This window comes from Erinaceus europaeus, chromosome X (genome assembly GCF_950295315.1).
Source record: "Erinaceus europaeus chromosome X, mEriEur2.1, whole genome shotgun sequence".
Classification (NCBI taxonomy): domain Eukaryota; kingdom Metazoa; phylum Chordata; class Mammalia; order Eulipotyphla; family Erinaceidae; genus Erinaceus; species Erinaceus europaeus.
The window spans coordinates 91,432,545-91,459,797 of record NC_080185.1 but is presented as its reverse complement, the minus strand read 5'-3'; the positions used below and the strand labels follow the sequence as shown (position 1 = coordinate 91,459,797).

General features: G+C 43.1%; 1 protein-coding gene across 3 annotated transcripts in view; it reads right to left on the bottom strand.

Annotated features, from left to right (window-relative positions):
- Positions 1-27,253, bottom strand: part of SLC9A7 (solute carrier family 9 member A7) — a 165,957-nt gene that overhangs the window by 24,914 nt on the left and 113,790 nt on the right. For 2 of the 3 annotated variants that reach the window (XM_060182488.1, XM_060182489.1), the window contains exons 13-15: positions 19,150-19,209; positions 12,138-12,201; positions 274-356 (exon numbers count right to left, since the gene is read on the bottom strand). In XM_060182488.1, the coding sequence (XP_060038471.1) occupies positions 274-356; positions 12,138-12,201; positions 19,150-19,209 (207 nt within the window). The remainder of the gene's footprint in view (positions 1-273; positions 357-12,137; positions 12,202-19,149; positions 19,210-27,253) is intronic. The other variant, XM_060182490.1, reaches the window with a different exon arrangement.

The window sequence follows — 27,253 nt, the reverse complement described above, 5'->3', positions numbered from 1 at the left end:
CATGTGCGCTTAACCCACTGTGCTACCGCCCGGCCCTCCCTTGTTCAATTTTAAGTGACTGACTGAACACAAAGCTCTGACGAGCCACATGAGTCTAGCCAGCTGTGGGTTGGCTACTATCCACTGTATACTCAGCAGCACCATATCCCAAGAGAGACTGACTGTAACTGTACCAAGCCGCTAGTTTTCCTTACACATCGGAAGTCATTCACAGACAGGAGGATTTCATCATTGAGGTTTCACAAATGAAGGGAGGTCAACAGAAAAGGATACTTGTGGTCAAAGCTGTACCACAGTCGGAATAGCCATGCGCTCTCCTGCTTTGTCCGGTTACCTCCAGCAGACTCTGGGCCATCCTAGGAACCAACCAGAAGAGAGATACTGAGTTGCTGGAAAGAAATCTGTAAGGACTAGGGAAGGGGGGGATTCTTTTTATAGCATAACTTTGAGAGATTTTGAGCTTAGAGTCAAACAGCCCAAGCCACCAAAGTTTCAGAGATGTCATCTTTGAGCAGAAAATAAATAAGTCCATATGGAAGATTAAAATCAACCCTCAAAGTAAAAGGGTTTGCTGATGTCTGTGGTTAGATCAACTTAGCGAAGTACAAATTTCCTAATTTCCTTTTGGTAATCCTTTTTTTTTTACATTTATTTATTATTAATTGGTGTGTGTGTGTGTGTATGGGGGGCAAAGAGCATCAGTTTGCCAAATGTGGCACTGGGAATCAAACTCAGGGCCTCACACTTGAGAGTTCAACATCTGACCCACTGCACCACCTCCTGTGCTGCTGACATTATCACTGTAATTTTCCTCAAAGTTTTGTGTGTGATGGTTATGCACAAAATAAATACTTTCATGCCTGATGTTGCGAGGTCCCAGATTCAATGCTTTGGTAAATAAAGAAAACCTAAAGAAACCAAGAAGTTCTGAAATCTTTCTCAGTGTCTTTTAGCAGAGGCTAGATCCTAACGGATCAAAACTGAGTTAGAGGAAATATTAAAGAATGTTTCTGCAAAGTCAACTTTCCAGCCCCTCTCCTTCCTTGAAGCTGACGAAACCACCTGTGATTGAGTTTCCTAACAGAGTCAAGGGCTCTCGATGGGCTTTACCTGGCTTTCCAGGTGGAGAAAGCGACCAGAAAAGTCACTACTATTGCCCCAATAGCTGTAGTGATAAGAGGACATGAGAACACTGATAAGAGTGATAAGAGGATACTGGACATGGGAACCAGAGCTAGGGCTAACATTTCTGTCATTAAAAAAAATTTTAAATATTTATTTTCCCTTTTGTTGCCCTTTTTTATTGTTGTTGTAGTTATCGTTGTTGCTGCTGATGTCGTCGTTGTTAGACAGGACAGAGAGAAATAGAGAGGAGGGGAAGAGAGGGGGAGAGAATGACAGACACCTGCAGACCTGCTTCACTGCCTGTGAATTGACTCCCCTGCAGGTGGGGAGCTGGGGGCTCGAACCCGGATCCTTACGCCGGTCCTTGCGCTTTGTGCCACGTGCGCTTAACCCGCCCGACTCATTTCTGTCATTTTTACCTCCTCTCAGTTTAGAGGTTTCTTTCTATTTATGCCTTTCCAAACTCAAACTCAAACATCCCCATCACTTCACTTTAAAATGACCCATTTTAAATGACCTTACTTTTTATTTTTTATTTTTTACTAAGCCTTTAGTTGAGATTTAACTGATTTTTTTCCTTTCTTTGCCACCAGGGTTATCGCTGGAATTCCATGCCTCCATGATTCCACTGCTTCTAGAGATAATTATTTCCTTTTAGGTAGAGAGTGAGAGACAGAGGGAAAGATAAGACCAAGACAAGGAGGGGATACTGCAAGCATTAGAAGTAGCACAATTGGGAGTCGGGCGGTAGCACAGCGGGTTAAGTGCAGGTGGCACGAAGCACAAGGACCATTGTAAGGATCCCGGTTTGAGCCCCCGGCTCCCCACCTACAGGGGAGTCGCTTCACAGGCAGAAAAATGACAGAAATGAGTCGGGCGGGTTAAGCGCACGTGGCGCAAAGCGCAAGGACATGCCTAAGGATCCCAGTTAGAGCCCCCAGCTCCCCACCTGCTGTCTGTCTTTCTCTCCCCCTCTCTGTCTTCCCCTTTTCTCTCCATTTCTCTCTGTCCTATCCAATAACGATGACATCAATAACAACAACAATAATAACTACAACAATAAAACAACAAGGGCAACAAAAGGGAATAAATAAATATTTTTTTAAAAAGAAGTAAAACAATTAACAGAGCTGCTGGACTAACATTTACAACAGCAAAGATTCTCTTTACAATCTGAGTCCCTGTGGTAGTGGTCAATGCAGATAAGGAAATGAGAGCAAGGGAAGATTTCTAGAGAGATGAATTTTTAGTTCTCATTTTTGTAAATGATGTAGAAGAGGGCACAGAAATGTCTCCATTTTCCCAGGGAAAATACTTTTAGGGGGGTAGCAAGTGCCTTCATAATCACCTGTCTCCTAAGAACATTAGACAGTATAAAAGGCTTAGGAAGACAGCATACTGGTCCTACAAAAGACTTCTGTGTCGGAACCTCAAAGGTCCAGGTTCATTAATTCCCTCCACAATCATAAGCCAGAGCTGAGCAGTGCTCTGGTTTACAAAAGGGGACCAGGTGGTGGCATACCTGGTTAAGTGCACACATTACAATGCACAAGGACCAAGGTCAAACCCCTGGTCCCCACCTGAAGGGGGAAAGCTTCACAAGTGGTGAAGCAGTGCTGCAGGTGTCCCTCTCCCTAACTCTCCTCCCCTCCCAATTTCTCTTCGTCTTTATCCAATAATAAATAAACAAAAACAAAAAAATGAATATTTTTAAAGATATTTTCTAAATGGTCACTTGGATAGTATATACTGCTTAGTCATGTGCATGACCCCAACACATCGGATGAAGCTCCAATTGAAACAGAGTTGGAAAATAATATATTTCTAAAACTAAAAAATAATACACAGAACTGTTGGTAATGGAAGGAAAAACAAAACTTTATTTAAAAAGGAGAAGTGGGGGGCTGAGGAGATAGCATGATGATTACACAAAAGGAGAAAGCCATTGGCTCAAATCAGCCCCTCCATGGGCAAGCATTGTGTGTATGTGTGGAGGCGGGGGGGGGGCACAGGTTAGTTATTCAAATCATTTCTAAAATCCAAAAATCCCCTCTTCCCAGTATTCTCTCTTTAAAAATATATTTTCTTTTTTAAAAAAATATTTATTTTCCCTTTTGTTGCCCTTGTTGTTTTATTATTGTAGTTATTATTTTTGTTGTTATTGATGTCGTCATTGTTGGATAGAACAGAGAGAAATGGAGAGAAGAGGGGAAGATAGAGAGGGGGAGAGAAACACAGACACCTGCAGACCTGCTTCACTGCCTGTGAAGTGACTCCCCTGCAGGTGGAGAGCCTGGGGGGGGGGGGCTTGAACCAGGATCCTTACACCGGTCCTTGCGCTTTGCGCCACCTGTGCATAACCGGTTGTGCTACCATCCGACCCCCCATATTCTTTTAATAAAGTCTCCTCCTTTTCACTTACTGGTCAGGACTGTTGAGTAAGTCATATGTTAAAAGGTCTACTTGCAAAGCTTGAGCCTCTTCTGCAGTTTAGATATACTAAAAAAAGATTAAACTAGAGTCATCTTCTTAAACCAGAGTTCCTTTTTTTTTTTTCCTCCAGGGTTATTGCTGGGGCTCAGTGCCTGCACTATGAATCCACTGCTCCTGGAGGCCATTTTTTCCCCTTTTGTTGCCTTTGTTGTCGTAGCCTTGTTGTGGTTATTATTGTTGTTGTTGATGTTGTTCGTTGTTGGATAGGACAGAGAGAAATGGAGAGAGGAGGGGAAGACAGAGAGGGGGAGAGAAAGACAGACACCTGCAGACCTGCTTCACTGCCTGTGAAGCGACTCCCCTACAGGTGGGGAGCCGGGGGCTCGAACCAGGATCCTTATAATGGTCCTTGCGCTTTGGGCCACGTGCGCTACCGCCCGACCACCAGAGTTCCTTTTCTTAAAGATAAATGTGTTAATAGATCACTATTGTTCTCTTCTTGGTAGTAATAGTTATTTTTAAACTACAGCTCTTTTCTCTGTAGTAAGAATTCCAGCCCTAATAGACATTCAAACTATAGTTCCTCTTTTCTCTTCTTCCTTTTTTTTCCCTCTTCTTTCCTTTTCTTTCCTTTCTTTTTCTTTTCTTTCTCTGATTTCTGGTGGTGGTTGGGGGATTGAAACTGGAACTTCGGAAACTCAGACATGAGAGTCTCTTTGCATAACCATTATGCTCTCTAGCCCCACCCCAGTTCTTTCTGTTTCTTCCTTCCTTTCTTTTTTCTTTTTCTTCCTTCTTTTCTTTCTTTCTCTGTTTTTAAAAGCTTTTTTCTTAGCAATCGTTATTTAGACTACAGTCTTTTCCCCCCCACACTAGCAGATGTAAATAAAATATCCTTTTAGCACTAATAAACAGTAACAGATATAGACCAACATTTCTATCTTAACAATAATAGATGTGAACTAAATTTCTTAACTGCTTTTTCATCTCTACCACTTGGTTACATGATTTCTCATTCTCTCTCTCTCTCTCTCCTTCTCTGCCTATTTCTATCTTTAAAAAGGTATAAAGTATTTTTGCATTTAAAGCACTTCCAGAAGTATCTGTTATGTGGAAAGCAGTCAACAACCCCAGACTATCATCATCATTACTATTAGCCATGAGACAGACGTGTGCGCATGTGTGTTTGTGTGTGTGTGTGTGTGCTGACTAGCATTTGCTAAACAGCTAGCACAGAGTCCAGCATTAAAGTAAGAACTCATACTTGGTTCAGTTCACTTCCAGGGAGCATGTCTTCTTCAAGAAAATCTATCCCTTTGGCACCAAGTGTCTATCCTGTGTGACATTTCACACAAAGGATTTATAAAATGTTATCTTTTGTTGAGATATCCTTAATATACTGTCAACTGTGTAAGTTTAAGGTATGCATTGTACTGGTTTGACAAATGTATATACAGAATCCAACAGAATCACTACCATAGCATTAATTAGGTAATGCTTCTCCATCACATAATTGCCATCTTTTGCGATGAGAACAATTAAGATGGAGCCCCTTAGCAACTCTGTAATTTGTAATAATACAGTACTGTTTGTCACATTCACTCTTCTGACCATTAGATCTCTGGAATTTATTTCTCTACTCTGTATATGTTCATACCAGAACCCCCATGCTCTTACTTTATGCTTTGTTTGGTGAATCATGCCAGGGATTTAAAAAAACATTTTACTGACATGCTTAATAAGAGAAATCCCTTTAAGAAAGCAAATGCCAGAAGGCCAGGTGGTAGGGCAGTGGGTTAAGCGCAGGTGGCACAAAGCACAAGGACTGGCATAAGGATCCCGGTTCAAGCCCCCGGCTCCTTACCTGCGGGGGGGGCACTAAACAAGGGGTGAAGCAGGTCTGCAGGTGTCTATCTTTCTCTCCCCCTGTCTTCCCCTCCTCTCTCAATTTCTTTCTGTTTTATCCAACAACAATGACACCAATAACAATAACAATGACGACAACAGCAGTTAACAGCAAGGGCAACAAAATGGGAAAAATGGCCTCCAGGAGTGCAGGGTTCATAGTGAAGGCACTGAATGCCGGTGGTAACCCTGGAAGTAAAAAAAAAAAAAAATGCCATCAACACTGCATATTTATACATATCCCCCTTTAAGGAATTGGTTAAAATGCCAATTATGATTCTGTGGATCTACATGAGATCTTAAGGTTCCAAATTCAAGGCTGTGGGTCCATGGGGACACTGGCAGTGGAGAGGACAGGTCTAGGATCCCTACTGGAGAAGCAGACAAGGTCCCCAGACATATCACCTCTGCCACTCTACCCTCTTACCTCTCATGACATTGTCACTGAGCCCTTAAGCACAAAGATGGAGACAGGAACTGGAGATTTGTGTCTTGTTTGCAGATATTTCCCCCCCAGAACCCAAAAATATGGCTACGATCTAACAGGTGCTCAACAGATACCTGAGCACATTACTGTCACACTGAACTTATAAGGAAAGAAAAATAAAAGACTAGGAAGGGATAGTTGGAGCCAAGAAAGACAAAGAGAGGGATAAAATCATGGAGTGGGGTAGGGCTGGAGTGCAGTCACCTGAGGAAGGGCATTTTTGTGAAGTTAAACATTTCTGCCTGGGTGTCAGATTTCAGCCTGTAAGAGGATTCAGACACAGACAAATCCATTTGCCCAGAAAGAGGTATAAGGCATGTGCCTGAGGCTCTGGAGTCTCAAGTTCAACCCTTAGCATCACCAAAAGCCAGAGCTGAGCAGTAAAAAAAAAAGTGGGGAGCAGGTGGTGGCACACATGGTTAAGTGCACGTCACAATGCGCAAGGACCCAGGTTCGAGCCTTTATCCCCACTTGCAGGGGCAAAGCTTTTTTTTTTTTAAACTATTTTTAAAAAAGCAGTGGAGAAAGATATAGGTCAGTACAGCTAGAAAGTTGATTCTCTGCAGTTTACACACATACACACACACACACACACACACACACACAGAGACACACACAGACAGACAGACAGACAGACACACACACACACACACACACATACAGTAGCTTTCCTTCCTCCACATTCCACTAATATCCTGCTTGAGACTATGTCCTACTGAGATGATAAAGCCTGGATACAAACACTTGAGCTCCAGGCTCCAAGTTACTCCCAAGCTATCTTATCAATGAGTGCTCTTCTGGAAACTTGAGGAAGGAAGTGAATGAAGTGTCTGCTCCTCCAGGCAACATAAACCTCAGCTGTGTCTGGCATGAACCTACCCCCCCAACCCTCGCCTCCCCCTTTGAATGGCAGCTTGCCTCCAGCTGGGCTTATTTTTTGTTTGTTTTGGTTGCAAAGTCACCAAGATCTTTGGCGAAACAAAGCAACTGAGGGTTGTTTTTTGTTTGTTTGTTCGTTTAATTTTGTTTTGTTTGAATGACTCAAACTTGCCAAGGGACATGAAATCTGCCCCATAATATTCTTAACACTTCTGTCACATCAAGTCAGAACATTCTAGCCCACGGCTCCTTCCCTAGACCCACGGGAGCTAATAACATTCTGTAGCTCTGTGGTCATGACTGTTTACAACCCTGGGCTTCTAGAATAGCAAGGAAAGCTCTGCTTGGCACAAGTAGTACACTCCTGTCATAAAGTACTGTTTTTGTTTGTCAGCTTGCATGTTCTTTTAGAAATGCCATTTAGAACACGAGGCAAAGAGAACCGCCCTGTCTTTACTAATGGGGAACAAACATCTGGACTTCCCCCACTTCTGATTTCAGTTGCATGACAACACTGAGCATGTGACCTGGACCCATTTCAAGGGAAACTGCAAGAACCCAGGGTTTCACCCAACAAGGTTCCTGCTTTTTATGACCATCATCAGCTGTTCCTCGTGTGGTTGGCTCACTGGCCCCAGGAAGGTCAGGCCAGGAGGACTGAGAGAAATCAAGTGTGTTCTACACAAAGACATGAGTCACTTTTTAAGATGTCTGTCTTGGCGAGCCAAGTTTAAAGGTTGAAGGTCACTTTTTACCCAGTCACCCCCCCCTCCCCACACACACACCCAGTCTTTGAAAGGCCTTCTATGACTATAAGGAGAAGGGAGCTATGACACAGCTCCTAGCTAGAGCCAGCCATTGGGGTGCAACTGGGAGCACAGCATCAGAGAACCTTTAACAACACAGATTTCTTCTTCTTTTTTTCTTAAAAAAATTATTCTTATTTTTCCTTTTTTATTGCCCTTGTTGTTTATTGTTGTTGTTGTTATTATTGCTGTTGTTGTTGTTGGATAGGACAGAGAGAAATCGAGAGAGGAGGGGGAAGATAGAGAGGGGAAGAAAAAGATAGATACCTGCAGACCTGCTTCACCACCTGTGAAGCGAACCCCCTGCAGGTGGGGAGCCAGGGGCTCGAACTGGGATCCTTATACCTGCCCTTGCGCTTCGCACCGTGTGCGTTTGACCCGCTGCGCCACCTGCCCAGCTCCCAACAACACAGATTTCACCCCTCCAATCCATGCATGCAGGGTTCTGAGGTAGGGGTGGGAGTAGGGTAATCATCTTAGCTGTGATTTCTGGAACCCTTAGTGCTGAGGACCCATTGCTTTCTCAAACATTTCCATGGAACAAATGACCGCAAGTTTGGTACTAATTCCAGTGACATGCTCAGAGTCCCCAAGTGTGGCTCTTCCCAAGATGTATGGTAAATTCAGCTAGATGGAACCAAATCACTCCACCCATTTTCCATTGGGAGGTGCTTGAAGTGCGGAGGCAGGAGCAATGGAGAGCAGTGCCAGGCTGGAGTGTTTGCTCTGGAATGGTCAAAATGAAACCTCTCCAAATGTTGATCATCCCACTAGAATATTAGCCTGCTTCTCTTATAAAGCCCATCTTGCCTGACTGCAGCTCTGTAGAGGTGCAATAAGAGAGCAGTGATATCCTAGCAGAACCCTTACTCTCCTGCCAGTTTGAAAAGTGAAAGGTGGTCATCATGTGACTTCACCCAAGGTAAACATCAAGCTCTCCCCAGCCATCATGGTCTAAATCAGCTCATAGGTGCAGAAGCTGAACTCCTATTACTTTAAGTTCTTAATCAAAGCTAGGCCCACACGCCAGCTGTTCAAGAATGAACTTCCCATTGAAGCCTCATGTTCCCAGTTGGCACAATGGCCAGTTCTAACATGATCTTAAAGGTTTTCTGGAGAAATATTAAAATGGGTGCTATAGGCTGGAAAGACAGCATAACAGCCTTGCAAAAGGCTTTCATGACTGAGGTTCTGAGGTCCCAGGTTCAATCCCCAGCACCCCCATCAGTCAGAGCTGAGCAGCGCTCTGGTCTTTGTCTCTCACTATCTTTCTCTCTGTATCTCTCTTTCATTATTATTTTAAAAATAGTAAAAATACAAAATAAAAATGGGCACCACATACCCACTGATGTTTTTGAAGGCTCTTCCCAAAATGTTTATAGGACTTGGGAGGTTGGGAAGCAGCAACATCAGGAATGCCTTATCACACCGTCAAAGAGAAAGGAAAAAAGCTTGAGGGACACCCCTCATGGGCCCAACATAGCACTATACTTTGCAAGATGTTTTAAGCCTCCTTTGCTAGCTGGAGTCATTGAAAGCTTTTTATTCAATCTGAAATATATACCATGGATTTAGTGTTAAGTACAGGGTTAGGATGGTTCAAAGCTGACCAGAGAGAAACAGAAATACCTGACACGGTTTGGGGGACAGCAAAGCTTTGTACTGCACTGTTGGCTCTCAGATACCCCTAATCTAACCATTACCTCCACCTTCCAGCACCGCCACTGGCCCAGGGTGCTGAATGCCGAACTAAATATCTATCTGTTATCTACATATATATTTATTACTATTGTTGTTATTTTACCAGAGCACTGCTCAGTTCTGGCTTTTGGTGGTGTGGGGGATTGAACCAGGGGATTTGGAGTCTCAGGCATGAGAGTCTTTGCATAACCATTATGCTATCTATCCCCACCCTATACTTTTTTTTTAAATTGCCACCAGGGTTATCACTGAAGCTCAATGCCTGCAGGATAAATCCACCACTCATTTTTCTTTCTTTTTTTTTCTTTCTACTTTTATTTGATAGGACAGAGAAAAATTGAGAGGGGAGGAAGAGCTAGTCAGAGAGAGAGACACCTGCAGACTTGTTACACCCCTTGTGAAGTGTCTCCCCTACAGGTGGGGAGGTGAGACCTCAAACCCGGGTCTTTTGATCATGGCAGCGTGTTCTGAACTGGGCATGCCACTGCCCAATCCCAAATTTCTGTTTTTATCATAGCTTATAAAATCATAGAATATCAAGTCATCTCTACTATGCACTTTCCAAATTCCTGAGAACTCTCCTTGCCTCTAGCTTCTCTACCCTGGAAATGCCAACCTGGGGAGAGGGCAAAATTCAGAGACAGATTCAATTTACCAGCCAGGTCTGTCATTTTTTTTTTTTGGACACTCTTACTATTCAGGGGTTATGGTTGCTGGTCTGAGCCCAGTATAACCAATAATCACAGACAGGATGCAGTGAGAAAGCCCAGGTGGGGTCTGAAAAGGCAGTGTAGCTTCTACCTCACTTGCTGGGAAACTTGTCTCTGGGCCCCTGAACCATCATGGATGAAACCCCACTGCCTGAGGTGATATGGAGAAACCACACGTGGGCAGCTGGTAGTTTAGTCAGCAGTCCAAGCTTTGTGTCCCTTCTAAACCAATAAGCCTTTGGTTAAGTCTGTTCAAAGACTCACCCCAAGAGGATGGTCCCTGAGTAACCCCTTGCCCCCCCCCCAGTCCTCTTCATAGAGCAGTATAAAATATTGCTGTTTGAGGGCCAGGCAGTAGCATACCTGGTTGAGCACACACATTACCAAATGCAAGGACCCAAGTTCAAGGCCCCGGCCCCCACCTACAAGAAGGGCACTTCACCAGAGATGAAGCAATGTTGCTGGTCTCTCCTTCTCTCCCTCTTTCCCTCTCCCTGCCTCTCTCTCTCCTTCTCTTTCCCTCCCTCTCCATCTCTCCATTCCCCCTTCTCTCTCAATTTCTCGTTCTCTTTTTTAACTCTCTTTATTTATTGGATACAGACAGCCAGAAATCGAGAGGGAAGGGGGAAACAGAGAGGGAGAGAGAGAGACACCTGCAGCAGCACTGCTTCACCACTTGTAAAGCTTTCCCCCTGCAGGTGGGGACTGCGGGCTCGAACCTGGGTCCTTGAGTATTATAACACATGCGCTCAACCAGGTGTGCTACCACCCTGCCCCAATTTCTCTCATTCTCTATCCAATAAATAGTAAATAAGTACATTAAAGAAGAGTTTAAAATAAACGTTAAAAAAAACAAATCACTGTTCACTTCCTTGTGTATGAGGCTGTATGTAATGCTGTAGAGGTAACTGGAGCAAATGGGAAAGCCTGCTCCCCCTGCCTTAGGGGCCTTCCATCCACTGCCCCTACAAACTTCCCTCACCAGCACTGAGCTCTGCACAAGCCTTCACTTGTTAGACTTACTATGCCTTTTAGTCCCTAAGCGGGTGTAGGCTGATGCTCTGAATTATTGGAGTGCAGGGGAACTGGGAGCCCTGAAGACGATCTCCAGTCCAGGAGGGACAGGAAGGTCAATGTCTCTCCCTTTTTTCCTTCCACTCCTGAGGCTAGAGAGTCAGATCACATGCTTCTTCTTTCCCTTGTGCAGGCACCACTGAGAGATAGGAAATGACGGCAAGACAGCTACCATTGTATCCAACATACTGATTCTTGGAGTTAGGGATTTATCTTAAGCACTCTTTTTTGGGGGGAGGGGGCAGGCGGTGGTGCACCTGGTTGAGGGAACATGTTACAATATGCAAGGACCTGGATTCAAGCCCCCTGTCCTCACCTGCAGGGGGAGAGCTTCACAAGTGGTAAAGCTGTGCTGCAGGTATCTCTCTTTCGCCTCTCTCTCTCTCTCTCTCTCTCTCTCTCTCTCTCTCTCGCTTCCAGGGTTATTGCTGGGGCTTAGGGCTAGCACTATGAAGCTACAGCTCCTAGAGTTCATCTTTTCTTTTCTTTTTTTTCCATTTTATTGGATAGGACAGGAGAGGCAGATATAGAGAGGGAGAGAGAGAGAAAGAGAGACACCTGCAGACTTGCTTCACTGCTTGTGAAGTAGCTCGAATCCAGCTCCTTGAACAGATCCTTGCGCATAGCACTACGTGCACTTAACTGGGTGCACACCATCGCCTGGTGCTCTCTCTCCCTCTCCCTCTTTCCAGCTCTTTCTCTCTTGATTTCTGTCTCCATCCAATAAACAGACAGACAGGCAAACAGACACTCTTTCTGGGTGGCCTATCCCCTTATTATGTTGTTTAAGAACATGGGCCTGGGGTAAAATTCTGGCTCCACCATTTTCTGGTCTTCGATGACTCTCATGCTTCTGACTTCTAATCTGTAAAATGGGGTTACTGGTATCAGCCACTTTGGGTCAGCATCAGCATCACAATGAAGAGATCCATGTAGTGTCTGGAGTATAGTAAATGCTCAGTGTAATTCAGTTTTAAATAATGCCTTTCTCAGGAAGAAGCACCTCTCATGACTTACCCCCTGTAAGACTTGGAAGCTGTCATTGTTGGGTGGCGGGTCTTGATCTGGGTCCACACCAACTCTGTATCAGTCAGCAGGGAGAAAGACAAGGAGAAAAACAGAGAGGGTTAGCTCAGACAATGGCATCTAGGCTGCTGACAGCTCCTAAGAGGCTGACTATCTTCCCAAAGTGAGCAGTCATTAGCTGAAAGAAGAAGGTTGACATGCAAAGCCAGTGAGAAAGAAGTTGATAACCAGAGCACACCCAGGAAGCAGAAGCAAGGCCGTTGGGGAGCCATACCAGCTGTCAATCTGCCTTTCCACACTAAATGCCCCCCGTTATTAAAAAGTGGGCCCCAACTGCACCACTCTTCTTCACTCCTGCCCTGACCTGTCTTTACTTTCCTGACCTTCTGTTATTTCATTTCTCATACATCCACGGCAAAGTTGAAAGGAGTCACAGCTAACACCTATATCCCTACCGGCATGATTCTCCCTTTAACATTTTGCCATATTCTCTGTCACATGTTGATTTTTATCTCTCCATCCTCCACTTGATGATTTAGATGAGTTCAAACAAAATAGTAGATATCTTTCTAAATACTTCAGTGTGCAAATAGTTAACCTTTTAATCCAGCCCCACCCCCCAAGGCCTCCCACAACAGAGATGATTTGAGAACTGACACATTTGAGAAACAACAACTGAAGTCAGAAAGCCAAAGAGAAGTAGCCAATATTCTTTTAGAACTCCATAAAGACACTAAGTAGATGTCTTGGCATAGTAATGTATGCCCTGTTGCCAGATGTTGCTGATAGTTCTTCACCTCTGGACCTTTCTCATTCTGCAAGCAGGAAGCTGTGGCATCAAGGGCATGGATAACATGGGATAAGACGCTTTGCTATCTCCCGTCTCTCCCCTTCAGAATTGCGAAGAACAGATGATATCATAAAAGGTAAACTGAGAACACAGCTCTCACTGGATGTGGTCTGAGGCTGGAGGTAGCCAGTAGCCTCGACCAGAGGTGTTATCCAGGACACTGACTCCAGTGAGCAGACAGCAGGTGCATAAATCCCTGTGAGTGCGCGCCTTAATATCCCTCCTTCCCACCTGTGACGCTTAGGATATTTCTTGAGCAAAGAAACTAATGGAAAGGGGGGATAGATCATACCACAGATGGGGCCCCTTTCTCACCGTCAAACTCTAATCTGGTTTGTCCCAGGGCTAGCCCACAGTGTGCATCCTGGCAAGGGGGGGAGTGCAGGACAGGGAACTGTTACCCCATATTTTACTGAAGGCAAAGCTTATAACCTCAAGTTGAATGCCTTTATTCCACCAATATACGCTGAATGTATATTGTGTCATGCACGATTCTGAGAACTTAGTCAAAACTTATCATGTGCCTTATTTCTTCTTTTTTAGATAATTATTTATTTTGCCTCCAGGGTTATCACTGGGGCCTCAGTGCCTGCAATACAAGTTCACTGCTCCTGGAGGCCATTTTCCCCATTTTGTTGCCTTTGTCGTTGTTACTACTGCTGTTGTTGTTGTTGGACAGGACAGAAAGGAATAGAGAGAGATGGGGAAGGTGGGGGTGGGAAGATAGACACACCTGAAGACCAGCTTCACTGCTTGTGAAGCGACTCCCCTGCAGGTGGGGAGCCAGGGGCTTGAACTGGGATCCTTATGCCGGTCCTTGCGCTTTGTGCCATGTGTGCTTAATCTGCTGCGGTACCACCTAGTCCCCCAGATTTCTTCTGACATTTGATGAGATTTTTTTTTCTGCAGTGGATTTTTGTCATGGTTGAAACATACTGTTGCTATATGTCTAGAAGCTGCTTCCAGACAAGAGTCTCTGAGGATAGGAATATTGTCATCATGCTTAGGCATTATTTGAGGGTGATTTCTGAGAAAAAAAAATTTCAGATGTTTTTGGCATGAAATCAGTCCAATTCAGGCAGTCCAGGGTTGTCCACAATTGACATAAGAGCCCCGGAGCACCCAGACTCTGATATTTCAACATATAGTACAGAGGAGAGGTCACACATTAAGTTCATCCTCATTGTTGACCTTGAACCTCACTTGTTTTTAGAATCTCTTAATGCACGTTATGCATAGAAAGAATCAGGGGGCCGGGCGGTGGTGCACTGGGTTAAGCGCACATAGTACTAAGTGCAAGGATCCATGCAAGGGTTCAGGTTCGAGCCTCCAGCTCCCCACCTGCAGAGGGGTTGCTTCACAAGCAATGAATCAGGTCTGCAGGTGTCTCTCTTTCTCTCCCCCTCTCCCTCCATCTACCCTTCCCCTCTCAATTTCTCTCTTTCCTATCCAATAAAAAGAAAGAAAGAAAGTCAATATATAGTGGTTTGCCAGCATTTGCAAGATCAAGAGCTAAGAATCTAATATTAGGCCTCATTCTGTGAATTCAATAGCAGCCAAGACACTTAATTCCTGATTGATTTATTTAGGATGAATTCCCCTGAAAGACTTAGAGGGGCAGGTTCCCCAACTTCTCCTAAACAGTCTACCAGAACACCAGGTAACATGGCAGCCCTCAGCTATTATGGAAACTGCAAGAAGTAGACTATGTCATGTGCAAGGCATGGAATACACTATGGTGAAAGATGTGGTGGTTCAGATCTACTAGCAATGAGCTCTCCTTTCTGAACTTTGAGTCTTGAAACAGGTGGATTAGTCTTTGTTATCAGTCCCATGTTAGTCAAGACAAAGCAAATTAGCCTTGATGAAATAGGAAACCTACAGGCAGGACAAGAGGCTTAAATGTGCCCTGTCCTACAATGAGGAAAATTGAATGCAATAAAAGCTGACAAAATGAAATATAGACTTCTCTAAAAAAATACAAAAACCTGGGGGTCAGGCGGTAGTGCAGTAGGTTAAGCGCACGTGGCGCAAAGCACAAGGACCGGCATAAGGGTCCGGTTTGAGCCCCAGCTCCCCACCTGTAGGAGAACTGCTTCACAGGTAGTGAAGCAGGTCTGCAGGTGTCTATCTTTCTCTTCACCCTCTGTCTTCCCCTCCTCTCTCCATTTCTCTCTGTCCTATCCAACAACGAATGACATCATCAACAACAATAATAACCACAACAAGGCTACAACAACAAGGGCAACAAAAGGGGGGAAAATGGCCTCCCGGAGCAGTGGATTCATGGTGCAAGCCCTGAGCCCCAGCAATAACCCTGGAGGCAAAGAAAAGAAAAAAAAATACAAAAACCTAATCCTCACTAGGAGAAACTTTGTTTGACGAGAATTAAAGTAAATTCTGCTAGTAAGAGTTGTTTAGAAGAACTAAGAGGTTGAGAGTCAGGCGATAGCACAGCGGGGTAAGTGCAGGTGGCGCAAAGCCATTGTATTTTTTGTTTTAATTCATTTAAACTAAAATATCTACATGCGGCTAGTGGCTGTCAAGTCAGACTGTGGATTTTCTAGGGAGTACTCATTCCAGCCTCTCTTTTTAGCATCATCTTTTTATTTTCTGTTCTTAAAAAAAAAAAATGACAACTGGGGGGGGGGGTTCGGGCGGTAGCACAGTGGGTTAAGTGCACATGGCCCTAAGTGCAAAGACTGGCTTAAGGATCCTGGTTTGAGCCCCTGGCTCCCCATCTGCAGGGGGTAGCTTCACGAGCAGTGAAGCAGGTCTGTAGGTGTCTATCTTTCTCTCCCCCTGTTTTCCCCTCCTCTCTCCATTTCAATGACATCAATAACAACAACAGTAATAACCACAACAATGATAAAACAACAGGGGCAACAAAAGGGAAAAAGCCTCCAGGAGCAGTGGATTCTTAGTGCAGGCACTGAGCCCCAGCAACAACCCTGGAGGCAAAAAAAAAAAAAAAAAAGACAACTGGCTGCTATCTTTTGTCCTTCTCATTGATAAGTGCCAAGATTCCTGCTTGGATCTTATAAAGATGCAACTCCACATCTCACAAATACTAAGTACAACTTTATTTGAGGGAGTCAGGCGGTAGCGCAGTGGGTTAAACTCACATGGCGCAAAGTGCAAGGACCATCATAAGGATCCTGGTTCGAGCCCCCAGCTCCCCACCTGCAGGGGAGTCGCTTCACAAGCGGTGAAGCAGGTCTGCATGTGTCTATCTTTCTCTCCCCCCCCTCTGTCTTCCCCTCCTCTCTCCATTTCTCTCTGTCCTATCCAACAATGATGACAACAACAACAGCAATAGTAACTACAACAGTAAAAAACAAGGGCAACAAAAGGGAAAATAAATAAATAAATATTTTAAAAACTTTATTTGAATTTCTAAAAATTTTTTTATTTGAATTTTTAAGAAATATTTTATAATTTATTTTTGCCAGCAGGATTATCACTGAGGCTCAAATGCCTACATGATGACTCCACCACTCCCGATGGCCTTTTATTTTTTTCCCTTTTTCTTATAGACAGAGAGAAATAGAAAGAGAAGGGAGGGAGAGAGGAAGGGAGACATAGAGATGACAGAGAAAGAGCAATACCTTCTTCACTGCTCTACTGCTTATGAAACTTCCCCCATGCAGCTGGGGACTGGAAGGTTTGAACCTAGGTTCTCACACATGGTCACATAAGCACTCAACCAGGTGTACCAATACCTGGTCCTATAAAAATGTAATGAACTGGTTATTCAGACAATAGAGAGAGCTTTAATGTATCCACACTTGTGCCCTATATAATTCCACTGCTCTCAGTGGACTCTTCTCCAGATACAGGATGAGAGACAGAGAAGGTGAGAGATTATAACACTGCGCCATCGCTCATGAAATTTCCCCTATGCATGCATTCCCAGGTGGCAGCTGGGGGCTTGAACCTGGATCCTCACACACAGCAAAGTGTGTGCTCCACTGTGTGAGCTATCTCCCGACCCCTGAAAGCTCTTCTTTAAGATAATCATCATTGTGGGAGTCAGGTGGTAGCGCAGTGGGTTAAGTGCAGGTGGCACAAAGCGCAAGGATGGGCGTAAGGATCCTGGTTCTAGCCCCTGGCTCCCCACCTTTAGGGGAGTCACCTCAAAGCAGTGAAGCAGGTCTGCAGTTGTCTTTCTCTCCCCCTCTCTGTCTTCCCCTCCTCTCTCCATTTCTCTCTGTCCTATCCAACAACGACGACATCAATAATAACTACAATAATAAAACAACAAGGGCAACAAAAGGGAATAAACATTAAATTTTTTTAAAAAGGTAATCATCATCGTAAAAGCATTAAAAGAATGACAGAATTAGAATACTGCAGTCTTCTACTTACAGTGCCGTCACTGCTTCAAACAAGTACTGACAGTGGCTGATTTTACCAGTACAGGTGAGAGGTTGTGGGGAATCTGGATACTCATATATATCCAGTCATCTCGCTCCAGATGACTTTTCAGTTAGAAAGGGAAAACAGTACTTTTATACCGTAGTGACCTAGATTCTAAAGTGATCAGGTTTTTAACATCACTAAAAAAGGCACAGCCTGCACAATATGCACCATCTGTGATGTGATATGTCCAAAAAATGTTTCATACCACTTTAATAGGTTTCTCTTTTCTGAAAAAAAAAAAAAAAAGATTATTTCTAGCCATGAGAAAAATCAGAAAAAAAATATAGACTATGGGGCATTCTGTGAGGTAACTCTCTTAAAATTCTCGGTATAAAAACACTCAATGTTATAAGAGATAAGTAAAGGGTGGACAGAGGATTATTCTAGATTAAAAGAGACTCTAGAGTAAGAGAGAAAGTAAAGCAGTCAAACTGATGTGCTCGGTCTGTGTTGAAAAAATGCACCCAATATCCCTTCTGGTATAAATATACCTGAAAGCCTAAATTAAGACATATGAGCCATGTGTTTTCATCTAAAACCTTCACCATGCAACCATGCTCTGAATTCTCTCATATACCAAATATAAACTACTTCGCTCTTAGCCTGAGGAACTTTCTTTCTAAAAGAGTTTCCTCTGCAACTTAACTGGTGTCAAAAGTCAGGTCTCACAAATTAATGCTATGTGTGTTCACTTTCAATAGTGAAACAAGTGAGTCTAGGACAATTACTTCCTTCAATTAGTTGTATGCAGCTCATTATAGTAGACTGGAGCCTGGTGTGTTTAATAAGATCTGTGCCTGATAAGTATTGCTGTTCTGTTAGCTCTGTTTTGTTCTGTTTTTACCAGAGCACTGCTCAGCTCTGGCTTATGGTTATGAAGGGAAACTGAACCTGGGACCTGGGAGCCTCAGACGTGAGAGTATTTTTATATAACCATTTAGCTGTCTCCCCTACCCAAGTATTAGTGCTTTTATCAGGGACCTTGGTGTGAAACACATCCTCAATGCCAAGAATAGAACTCAAGCCTATTTTGCCTGGGGTTTATCCACCAGCACCCAGTCAGATTAGGGAGAAAGCATACTGATTACAGATATAGAAAGGAAATAAGAAAGTCTTTATTTGGATTACCCAATACTGTCACCCTTAAGCATAATCAAATCATACACTTGGGTGGACACTGAGAAACAAATTGCATCAGGAGTCTTACTTATCTTCTCATTTAAAATCTGGATTTTTTTTTCTTTTTTTGGGGGGGAGAGTATCTTCTTGATTCATCATAATAAAGTACAAGAACACACAAACACATAGGTAAAAAAAAAAAACCAAAAAGCCAAGGTAATTAATGAAGATGTATAAACCATACCCCAGTCATAGATGAAATATAAAATCCTAGTTCTCTTTATGAAAAAAAAATGTCCACTAGATCATAAGAGGATTATTTGAAAAAGAAAAAAAAGGCATTTTTGGCTTTAAAAATGGGCAATTTTAGACACTAAGCTCACTGCTAATTCTGGCTGGGAAAGGGACAGAATCTCAGAACACTGACATGATCATTGACACAGAGAGAGGGTAGGGGAAAGATCAGCTTGGACCTTTTGTCTCTGCTAAAAGGGGCAGGGGGCTGGTGCACACTGGAAAGAAGAGACAAACAGCAGAAAGAGAAACAATTCTGGTTAGCAAGAGAAAAGGCAGCCCTGGTTAATTCGCTTTCTGAGGATGTCCTTAGTTCACCTGAAGTACCGCCAGTGGTGTTCACTCTGGTCCTCTTCACAGGGCTCCTCGACGCCAACTCTGGGCAGCAGAAGAAGGGAATGTGAGTGTGGTGGGGACAATAACGAAGCAATAAGGAAGCTCTGGGCCTCTGACCTGGACTGTGTCCATCAAAGGAAGGCTGTCTTACTTTAAACACTAACCAGTTTGCTCTTTTAAACTGTCCACACTTTCAAACAAAGAGGCACAGAGGTGACTCCATTTAAATTAAAAGCAACAATGTCAGGAGTCAGATGGAATGAGGCATGCTTAGGAATGAAGACAAAACTCTCAAAGTATCAGGTAATGAAACCCAAGTAAGAAACATAACGCATAGAAAAATCATTGGCAATAATCACTCTCATAAAGATACACCTATGCCAAAAAGAAAATCATATCTGAAGTAGTTACACATGCATCTACACATACTTGACAACAACAACAAAAATGACAGTGTTATTGAAAATAACGATAGATCACAAAGACGCTGATTTTTCCCCCCCATAGACAAGCAAATCACATTACGCACAGGATCAACCTGAGGTCAGGAACTTAGCTTCTGCTATTTTCTCTACCCTGTGGCCTTAGACTTGACAAGGCCAATTTTTACACTCATGAACAAGTGTGGACTTATTCAAAGTGCATTTGAACTTTACCGCTATACAAAGAACAATCTCATAACCTTGGTATGAATGACATTCTGGGCCTTCCCCTTTACTAAGAAGGCACCAAGAGCATGCTTTCACCCAGCTGAGGCAACATCAAGGGTGTCTAGACATTGGCAAGTATTCCTGGGGCGGTAGGAGTGGTGGTGGTGGTGGTGGTGGCAAAATTGTCCTCAGTTAAGAATCACGGCAAGGAAATGTGTATTTTCAGTTTGTTTGTGGATGGGATATTTTCCCAGTTGGGTGTGAAAATTGGTGCCTGTGAGTCCCAGTGTAGATGGTGTGATGGTTTGTGGCCCTCTAATGCACCATCATACATAGATGTAGGGTAGATCTCTGGTGTGAATATTTCACTGAGAGGCTTAATTGGTGAAAAAAATGTACATAGGACTTGGGAGACAGCATAATGGTTATACAAAAAGACTTATGCCTAATGCACAAAAGGCCTCAGGTTCAATCTCCAGCATGATTATAAACCAGAGTTGAGCAGTGCTCCTTTAAGAATAACACACACACACACACACACACACACACACACACACACACACGGTGAAGGAGGCCAGGCAGTGGCACACCAGATTGAGCACACACAGTATCATGCACAACGGCCAGGTTCGAGCTCCCACTCCCCCTCCTGCAGGGGAGTGTTACTCTCTCAATTTCTCTCTTTGTTCTATCAAATAAAATAGAAAGAAAAAAAATGGCTGCTGTGAGTGGTGGATTCATAGTGCCAGCCCTGAGCCCCAGCAATAACCCTACTGGCAAAACAAAAGTTGAGACACACTGTGCTAGAGGTGCTCCAATTCTGGGGGCTGGGTGGCAGCACAGCGGGTTAAGTGCACATGGCACAAAGCATAAGGACCAGCGCAAGAATACCGGTTCGAGCCCCTGGCTCCTCACCTGCAGGGGGATTACCTCACAAGCACTGAAGCAGGTTTTTTTTTCCCCTTCTCTGTCTTCCCTTCCTCTCTTAATTTCTCTCTGTTCTATCCAACAACAACAATTCTTCTAGCGTTTGCCCTTCTTCCGTAGCCAGTCAACAGCGTCAGGTTGAGCCTGATGTCAAGTTTCGAGACCTCCTTTGAATCTAGAGAGGTGGCAGTCATTGACTATGTGGGTCATAGTCTGTCTGGAGCCGCAGGGGCAGTTCGGGTCGTCTCTGGCTCCCCAGCGATGGAACATAGCGGCGCACCGGCCATGGCCTGTTCGATAGCGATTGAGGAGGGCCCAATCATAACGTGCTAGGTCAAAGCCGGGTTGACGCTCGCAGGGGTCTGTGATGAGGTGTCTGTGATGAGGAATCACATCATTGCAAGACTGGCCAGCTCCTCATGGGGCGCGAGCGCTTCCACACTACGATCATCATCTCTGGCATTATGCTATTCCACAACAACAATAAACAACAAGGGCAAGAAAAGGGGGAAAAATAGCCTCCAGGAACAGTGGATTCCTAGTGTAGGCACCGAGTCCCAGCAATAACTCTGGAGGCAAAAGAGAGAGAGAAAGAGAGAGAGAGAGAGAGAGAGAGATGCTCCAATTCTCATGCTACTAATATCCCCTAAAACACGCAAGTCAAAATGTGATATTTCTTAATCTTAATGGTGCTTCTAATCAATCACATGTTCCTAATGTGACTTAGGCCAGACTCTATCCAATGCTATAGTATTGAAAAATTGTAACAAGTTCCAGAAAAGCAAGCTGGATTCTATTCATGTAAGTCATGAGAAACTAAAACAGTAGTACTATTGTTATGTGGAAAACTGAGAAATGTTATGCATGTACAAACTATTGTATTTACCGTTGACTGTAAAACATTAATCTCCCAATCAAGAAATTAAAAAAAAACACAGTAGTACTAGCTGTAGTAATGCTATGAATAGTAATGATGATGATGATGTCATAGACCAAATATATAAAGGCTTACCATGTGCCAGACAGTATATTTGATGAGAGAACATTACACTTTATTATCATATTTTCCTTACACTATTGCTATTCCCATTAAATCAGTGAGGAAACTGAGTGAGAGAGGTTTAATAAGTTACTCAACTTTGGTGGTGGAACCCAAGTTGTGACTGAGGCTATTAAATCCTGGAACCTCAGCTCTTCAATGTTTATAGGACATTGCCTTTGAGTCTAAGGTGGCACCTCTAACCTCTTAAAATATCCATTTACAAAGGCCATTACATAAGGAGCTCAGGGCTTATTCCGGCCTTTATTCTTTTAAGTTATTTTACAAGGAGCCTTGTCATTAATTCTAACAGGACTGTGTTGAGCATTGCCCTTCTTTGTCCTCGAGTGATCGGATTACTGCATTTTGGGCTGAGAAGAGGACCTAGGGATGTACCATTCACTACCACTTCCTGTATGTCACTGGAAGGTGGGGGCTCTAAGAGGACAGACACTTTCCTGCAGAGCTGTGCTCAGGGCACGAATGAGGCTCACCTTCTGGAATAACCCTGTAACTTTTTTTTTATTTATTTACTTATTTCATAAGGGGGAGGAAGGTCAGCATTCCAGTCCTCTCTTGGGGATCAAATGCAGTGTCCGGTGTTCTACCATTAAGTTACTTCCATCTGTGATTACTTTAAAAAATTATTTATTTATTTATTTCCTTTTTGTTGCCCTTGTTTTTATTGTTGTTTTAGTTATTATTGTTGATGTCGTCGTTGTTGGATAGGACAGAGAGAAATGGAGAGAGGAGAGGAAGACAGAGAGGGGGAGAGAAAGACAGATACATGCAGACCTGCTTCACTGCCTGTGAAACGACTCCCCTGTAGGTGGGGAGCTGGAGGCTCAAACCGGGATCCTTAGCTAGTCCTTGCACTTTGCGCCATGTGTGCTTAACCCACTGCGCTACCGCCCGACTCACCTGTGATTACTTTTTATTCATTTATGAGTGAGTGAGATAGAGATAGATAGACAGACAGACAGACACTTCCATCTGTGATGACTTTTTATTCATTCATTTATGAGTGAGTGAGATAGAGATAGATTAATAGATAGATAGATAGACAGACAGACAGACAGACAGACAGAGAACATGAGGGAGAAAAAGAACCAGAGGATCCCTTTGTGATGCCTAGGATTGAACTTAGGACCCCATCCTTGAGGGTTGAATGCTTTATCCAGTATGCCATTTCCCAGGCATCAGTGACCAGTTTTTTTCAGTTGCCATTTTTTTGTCCTTTCTAAATAACAACACTTGCTCAAGAAACTAAGAAAAAATACTTTGCAGTTTGTGATTTAATAGCAAAAATTGAGTATTTTCCCAGTACATCTCAAAATAGCAATCACAAAACACCAATGTATAAAGACAAGTTGGCTTTCCGGAAAGAAGTGACCTGGCTTTGGATTTGTGATTACAGTCATTTTTCTATTGTAGACAGACTGGAAACTAGCCATAGAGAAATCCAGCTCTGCCTATCTTACTAGGGAAAGATACAGGCTGGGGCTATCTATGTCCATGTCCAGTGGAGAAGCAATTACAGAAGTTGTAATCCCTTTCTTCTGTACCCTCAAAATAATTTTGGTTAATACTGTCAGAGGAAGAAATTTTAGGGGCAGATGACCAGAGGGCTCTGAACCCTTTATCTACTGGGATCCAAAACTTTTGTGACCAGGAACCTTTGGAAGTCAGGCCCTGTCTTCCTTATCTGAGTGGGAAGAGGGAAGAAGGAAGGACAACCAGAAGTTATAATAGGTGTAGGTGTAGCTTAGAAAGGAAGTGAAGGCAGGGACTGAGAAGTAAAAAAAACAAAAACAAACAAACAAAAAAAAAAACTGGCATCGGCTTCCACATGGGATCTGTGTTCAAATGGCCCTTCACTGGTCTTTTCATTTTCCTGACGGGGGCTGGGCAGTGGCGCACCCAGTTAAGCGCACATAGTACAAAGCACAAGGACCCACGCAAGAATCTGGGTTCAAGCCCCTGCTCACCACCTGTGTGTGTGGGGGGGTGGCGAAGCAGTGGATTTGTAGAGATGGTACTGAGCCCCAGCAATAACCTGGAGGCAAAAAAAAGAAAACAAAGTAAAATAAAATAAAATAAGTCAGAAATCCATCCCTGTCCTAATTGTTTGTGTCCAAATTATTCATTTGTGATTATTATTTTGAAATGTAGTCCCTCAGCCCTTTTGAGTTTCTGACTTTGGACTAGTCATTTAGCAGCAAGCTCACTGAGGCTTCTTTCAGTAGCTGGGAGAAGTGAGGAGCAAGGAGGCATCGAGCTCACTGAGGTCACAGAAACCAAAAAGCCACACTGAACTTCAGGGGATTTTCTGAGTCAATTTTGAATAAGAACCTTTCCTACATAAATGATTCATGACAATGTAGTAACACTGAAAGCCTTAAACCAGAAAAACCAATTGGTCTCATTACCTTATTTCGGAGGGAATTTCTTTTGATGTCATCTCTGTAAATGTCAGTTTCTATACTCACAAAGTCACAGCACACATCTGGAAAACCTGCTCAAATGAACTGACATGCCATGCATGCTTTTTATTCTTTTATCATGTACTCTTTACTTCATTATGCTATCTGGGTAGAGAAGGATAGCAAGACGGAAACAATAAAAATAGGAGGGAGAGAGAAAGAGAGAGAGAGATACAGAGACAGAGGAGCAAAAAAAAATCAATGACACTAAACAGAAAGGTGAAAGACTGAATGCTTTGCTTTTAAAATTAGGATCAAGACAAGTGTCCATTTATTTTATTATTATTTTTTAAAATTTATTTTTATTTATTTCCTTTTGTTGCCCTTGTTGTTTTATTGTTGTAGTTATTGATGTAGTCGTTGTTGGACAGGACGAGGAAAGGAGACAGGAGGGGAAGACAGAGAAGGGAAGCTAAAGATAGACACCTGCAGACCAGCTTCACCACCTGTGAAACGACTCCCCTACAGGTGGGGAGCTGGGGACTTGAACCAGGATTCTTACCGGTCCTTGAGCTTTGCGCCATGTGCGCTTAACCGCCCGACTCCCAGGTGTTCATTTATATTACTCTTATTCAATATAATACTGAAAATCCTAGCCAGAATAATAAGCCATGAAGCGGAAATAAAAACTATGCTGGTTGGAAGAGAAGAAATGGCTTGACAACTCGACACGATGTTCTAGTTGAGGGCACTGTGCCCTGTGGTGGAGGGAGACAGCACTTCAGTGGTGGGTGAGGTGTGCCAACACGTATTTTGGAGAGATGTGAAACTGTACCCCAGAGATAATAACTGCCTTAAAATACATTTCCCAATAATTTTTTAAGTTACAAAAATCAGTTGCATCCCCAGAAATCAGAAAAGTGACAGATTATATTATTAGCATATAAAAACCAATAGTATTTCTATATCCTAGCAATGAATGCATGGAAACTGAAACCAAGACAGTTTAACATTTACAGTTGTTCAAAGAAAATGAAATACTTAAATGTAAGTTTAACAAATCATCTCCCCAGACAATACCTTTGGTCCACCTGCATATTAGCTATCGGGAATAGGCAAAAACTAGTAAAGTCATGGGCTCCTTGGAATATACCTAAAATAAAACCTACTAGCTTTTTCCAAAATGGAGACCCCAAATCTTATCTGTTATATTCTTGCCTTTAGGTTCCTGATTATTAAACAATTTGTTCTTCCTTATACCTAAATGCTTTTTCAGACACCAAGTTGCAGATGCTACCACGATGCCAACCTGACTTCCCCGAGCCGATGACCTCACTAATGTACTCTGGAGCCCCACCTCTCCAGAGCCCTGCGCCAGTAGGAAAAGACAGGGACAGGCTGGGAGTATGAACTGACACGCCAACACATATTCAGCGAAGAAGCAAATACAGAAGCCTGACCTTCCACCTTCTGCACACCATAATGATCCTGGGTCCATGCTCCCAGAGAGAGAATAGGAAAGCTTTCAAAGGGAGAGGGGGGGATACAGAAGTCTGGTGGTGGGAATTGTGTGGAATTGTACCCCTCTTATCCTATAGTCGTGTTGGTACTTTTTTATTTTGTAAATAAATTTTAAAAATACAATTCATTAAAAAAACTATGTGCAGGCACTCCATAATGAAAACAGTAAAATACTGATGAAAGGAACCAAGGGAGATCCAAATAAATGGAGAAATATGCCATGTTCATGAAATGGAATATTCACTAGAGTAAAAATTTTCATTATCCCCAAGTTGATAAATGGATGTAACTCAATTCCTATGAAAAATCCCAGCAAGACTTTTTCAGATAGAGACAGGCTATTCTAAAATATAGACGGAAAGGAAGTAGAATAGTTATATTGGTTTTGAAAAAGAATAAATAAAATACTAGGACTAGCTCTACCAGGTGGTAAGAACTCCTATATAGGTATCGGGACAACGTGAATTTGGTGGAGCAATAGACATACAAAGCCATGGAGCAAGAGAGAAACAAACCCATGTATGTGGAGTCACTGAATTATGGCAAAACAGAAAAAAAAATACAATGGAGGAAGAATAATCTTTCAGCTGAGTCATGCTTAAAATACTGATAGCCCACAGGGGCAAATGAAGTAAAGTCAAATCAAATCTTGAGTTAAGCCTGACACCTTGGGTGTTAATTTGAATATGTTTGGCATTAACTGTGGATCAGTAATTTTAAATGTAAAATTTAAAACTAAACCACTTTTAGAAGATACCACAAAATGAATTCACCTTCCTTGCCTCAGCTTGAATGGAGTTTGAAGGAAGCGTGTTAAGTGAGATAAGTCAGAAACAGAAGGATGAATATGCGATGATCTCACTCATGGACAGAAGTTGAGAAATAAGAACAGAAAGGGGGAACACAAAGTAGAACTTGGACTGGGTTTGGTGTATTGCAGCAAAGTAAAGGACTCAGGAGCCTGGGGGAGGCTTTCAGGTCCTGGTGTCCGGCCTGATGGTGGAGGAGGACTTAGGTGGGGCAGGGGTACACGAGAGGGTTTTGCAGAAAGTGGAGAAATTTTACACAATTGAATTCACTTTAAACCATTAATCTTCCATATATATATTGCAGTGAAAATACTAGAGAAGAACATCTTCAGGACCCAGAATTTGCTGAAGTGTTCTCATACACAGAGAGCACACTTATTAAAAAACAACAACAACAACAACAACAACAAAAAACAACACCCTACTAGGGAAAGAGAGAAGCAGACTGGGAAGGGAGTATGGATCGACCGGTCAACGCCCATGTTCAGCAGGGAAGCAATTACAGAAGCCAGACCTTCCACCTTCTGCATCCCACAATGACCTTGGGTCCATGCTCCCAGAGGGTTAAAGAATAGGAAAGCTACCAGGAGAGGGGATGGGATAAGGAGTTCTGGTGGTGGGAATTGTGTGGAGCTGTACCCCTCCTATCCTACGGTTTTGCTGATGTTTCCTTTTTTAAATAAAAATAAATAAATAAATGAAAAATGAAAAAAAAAG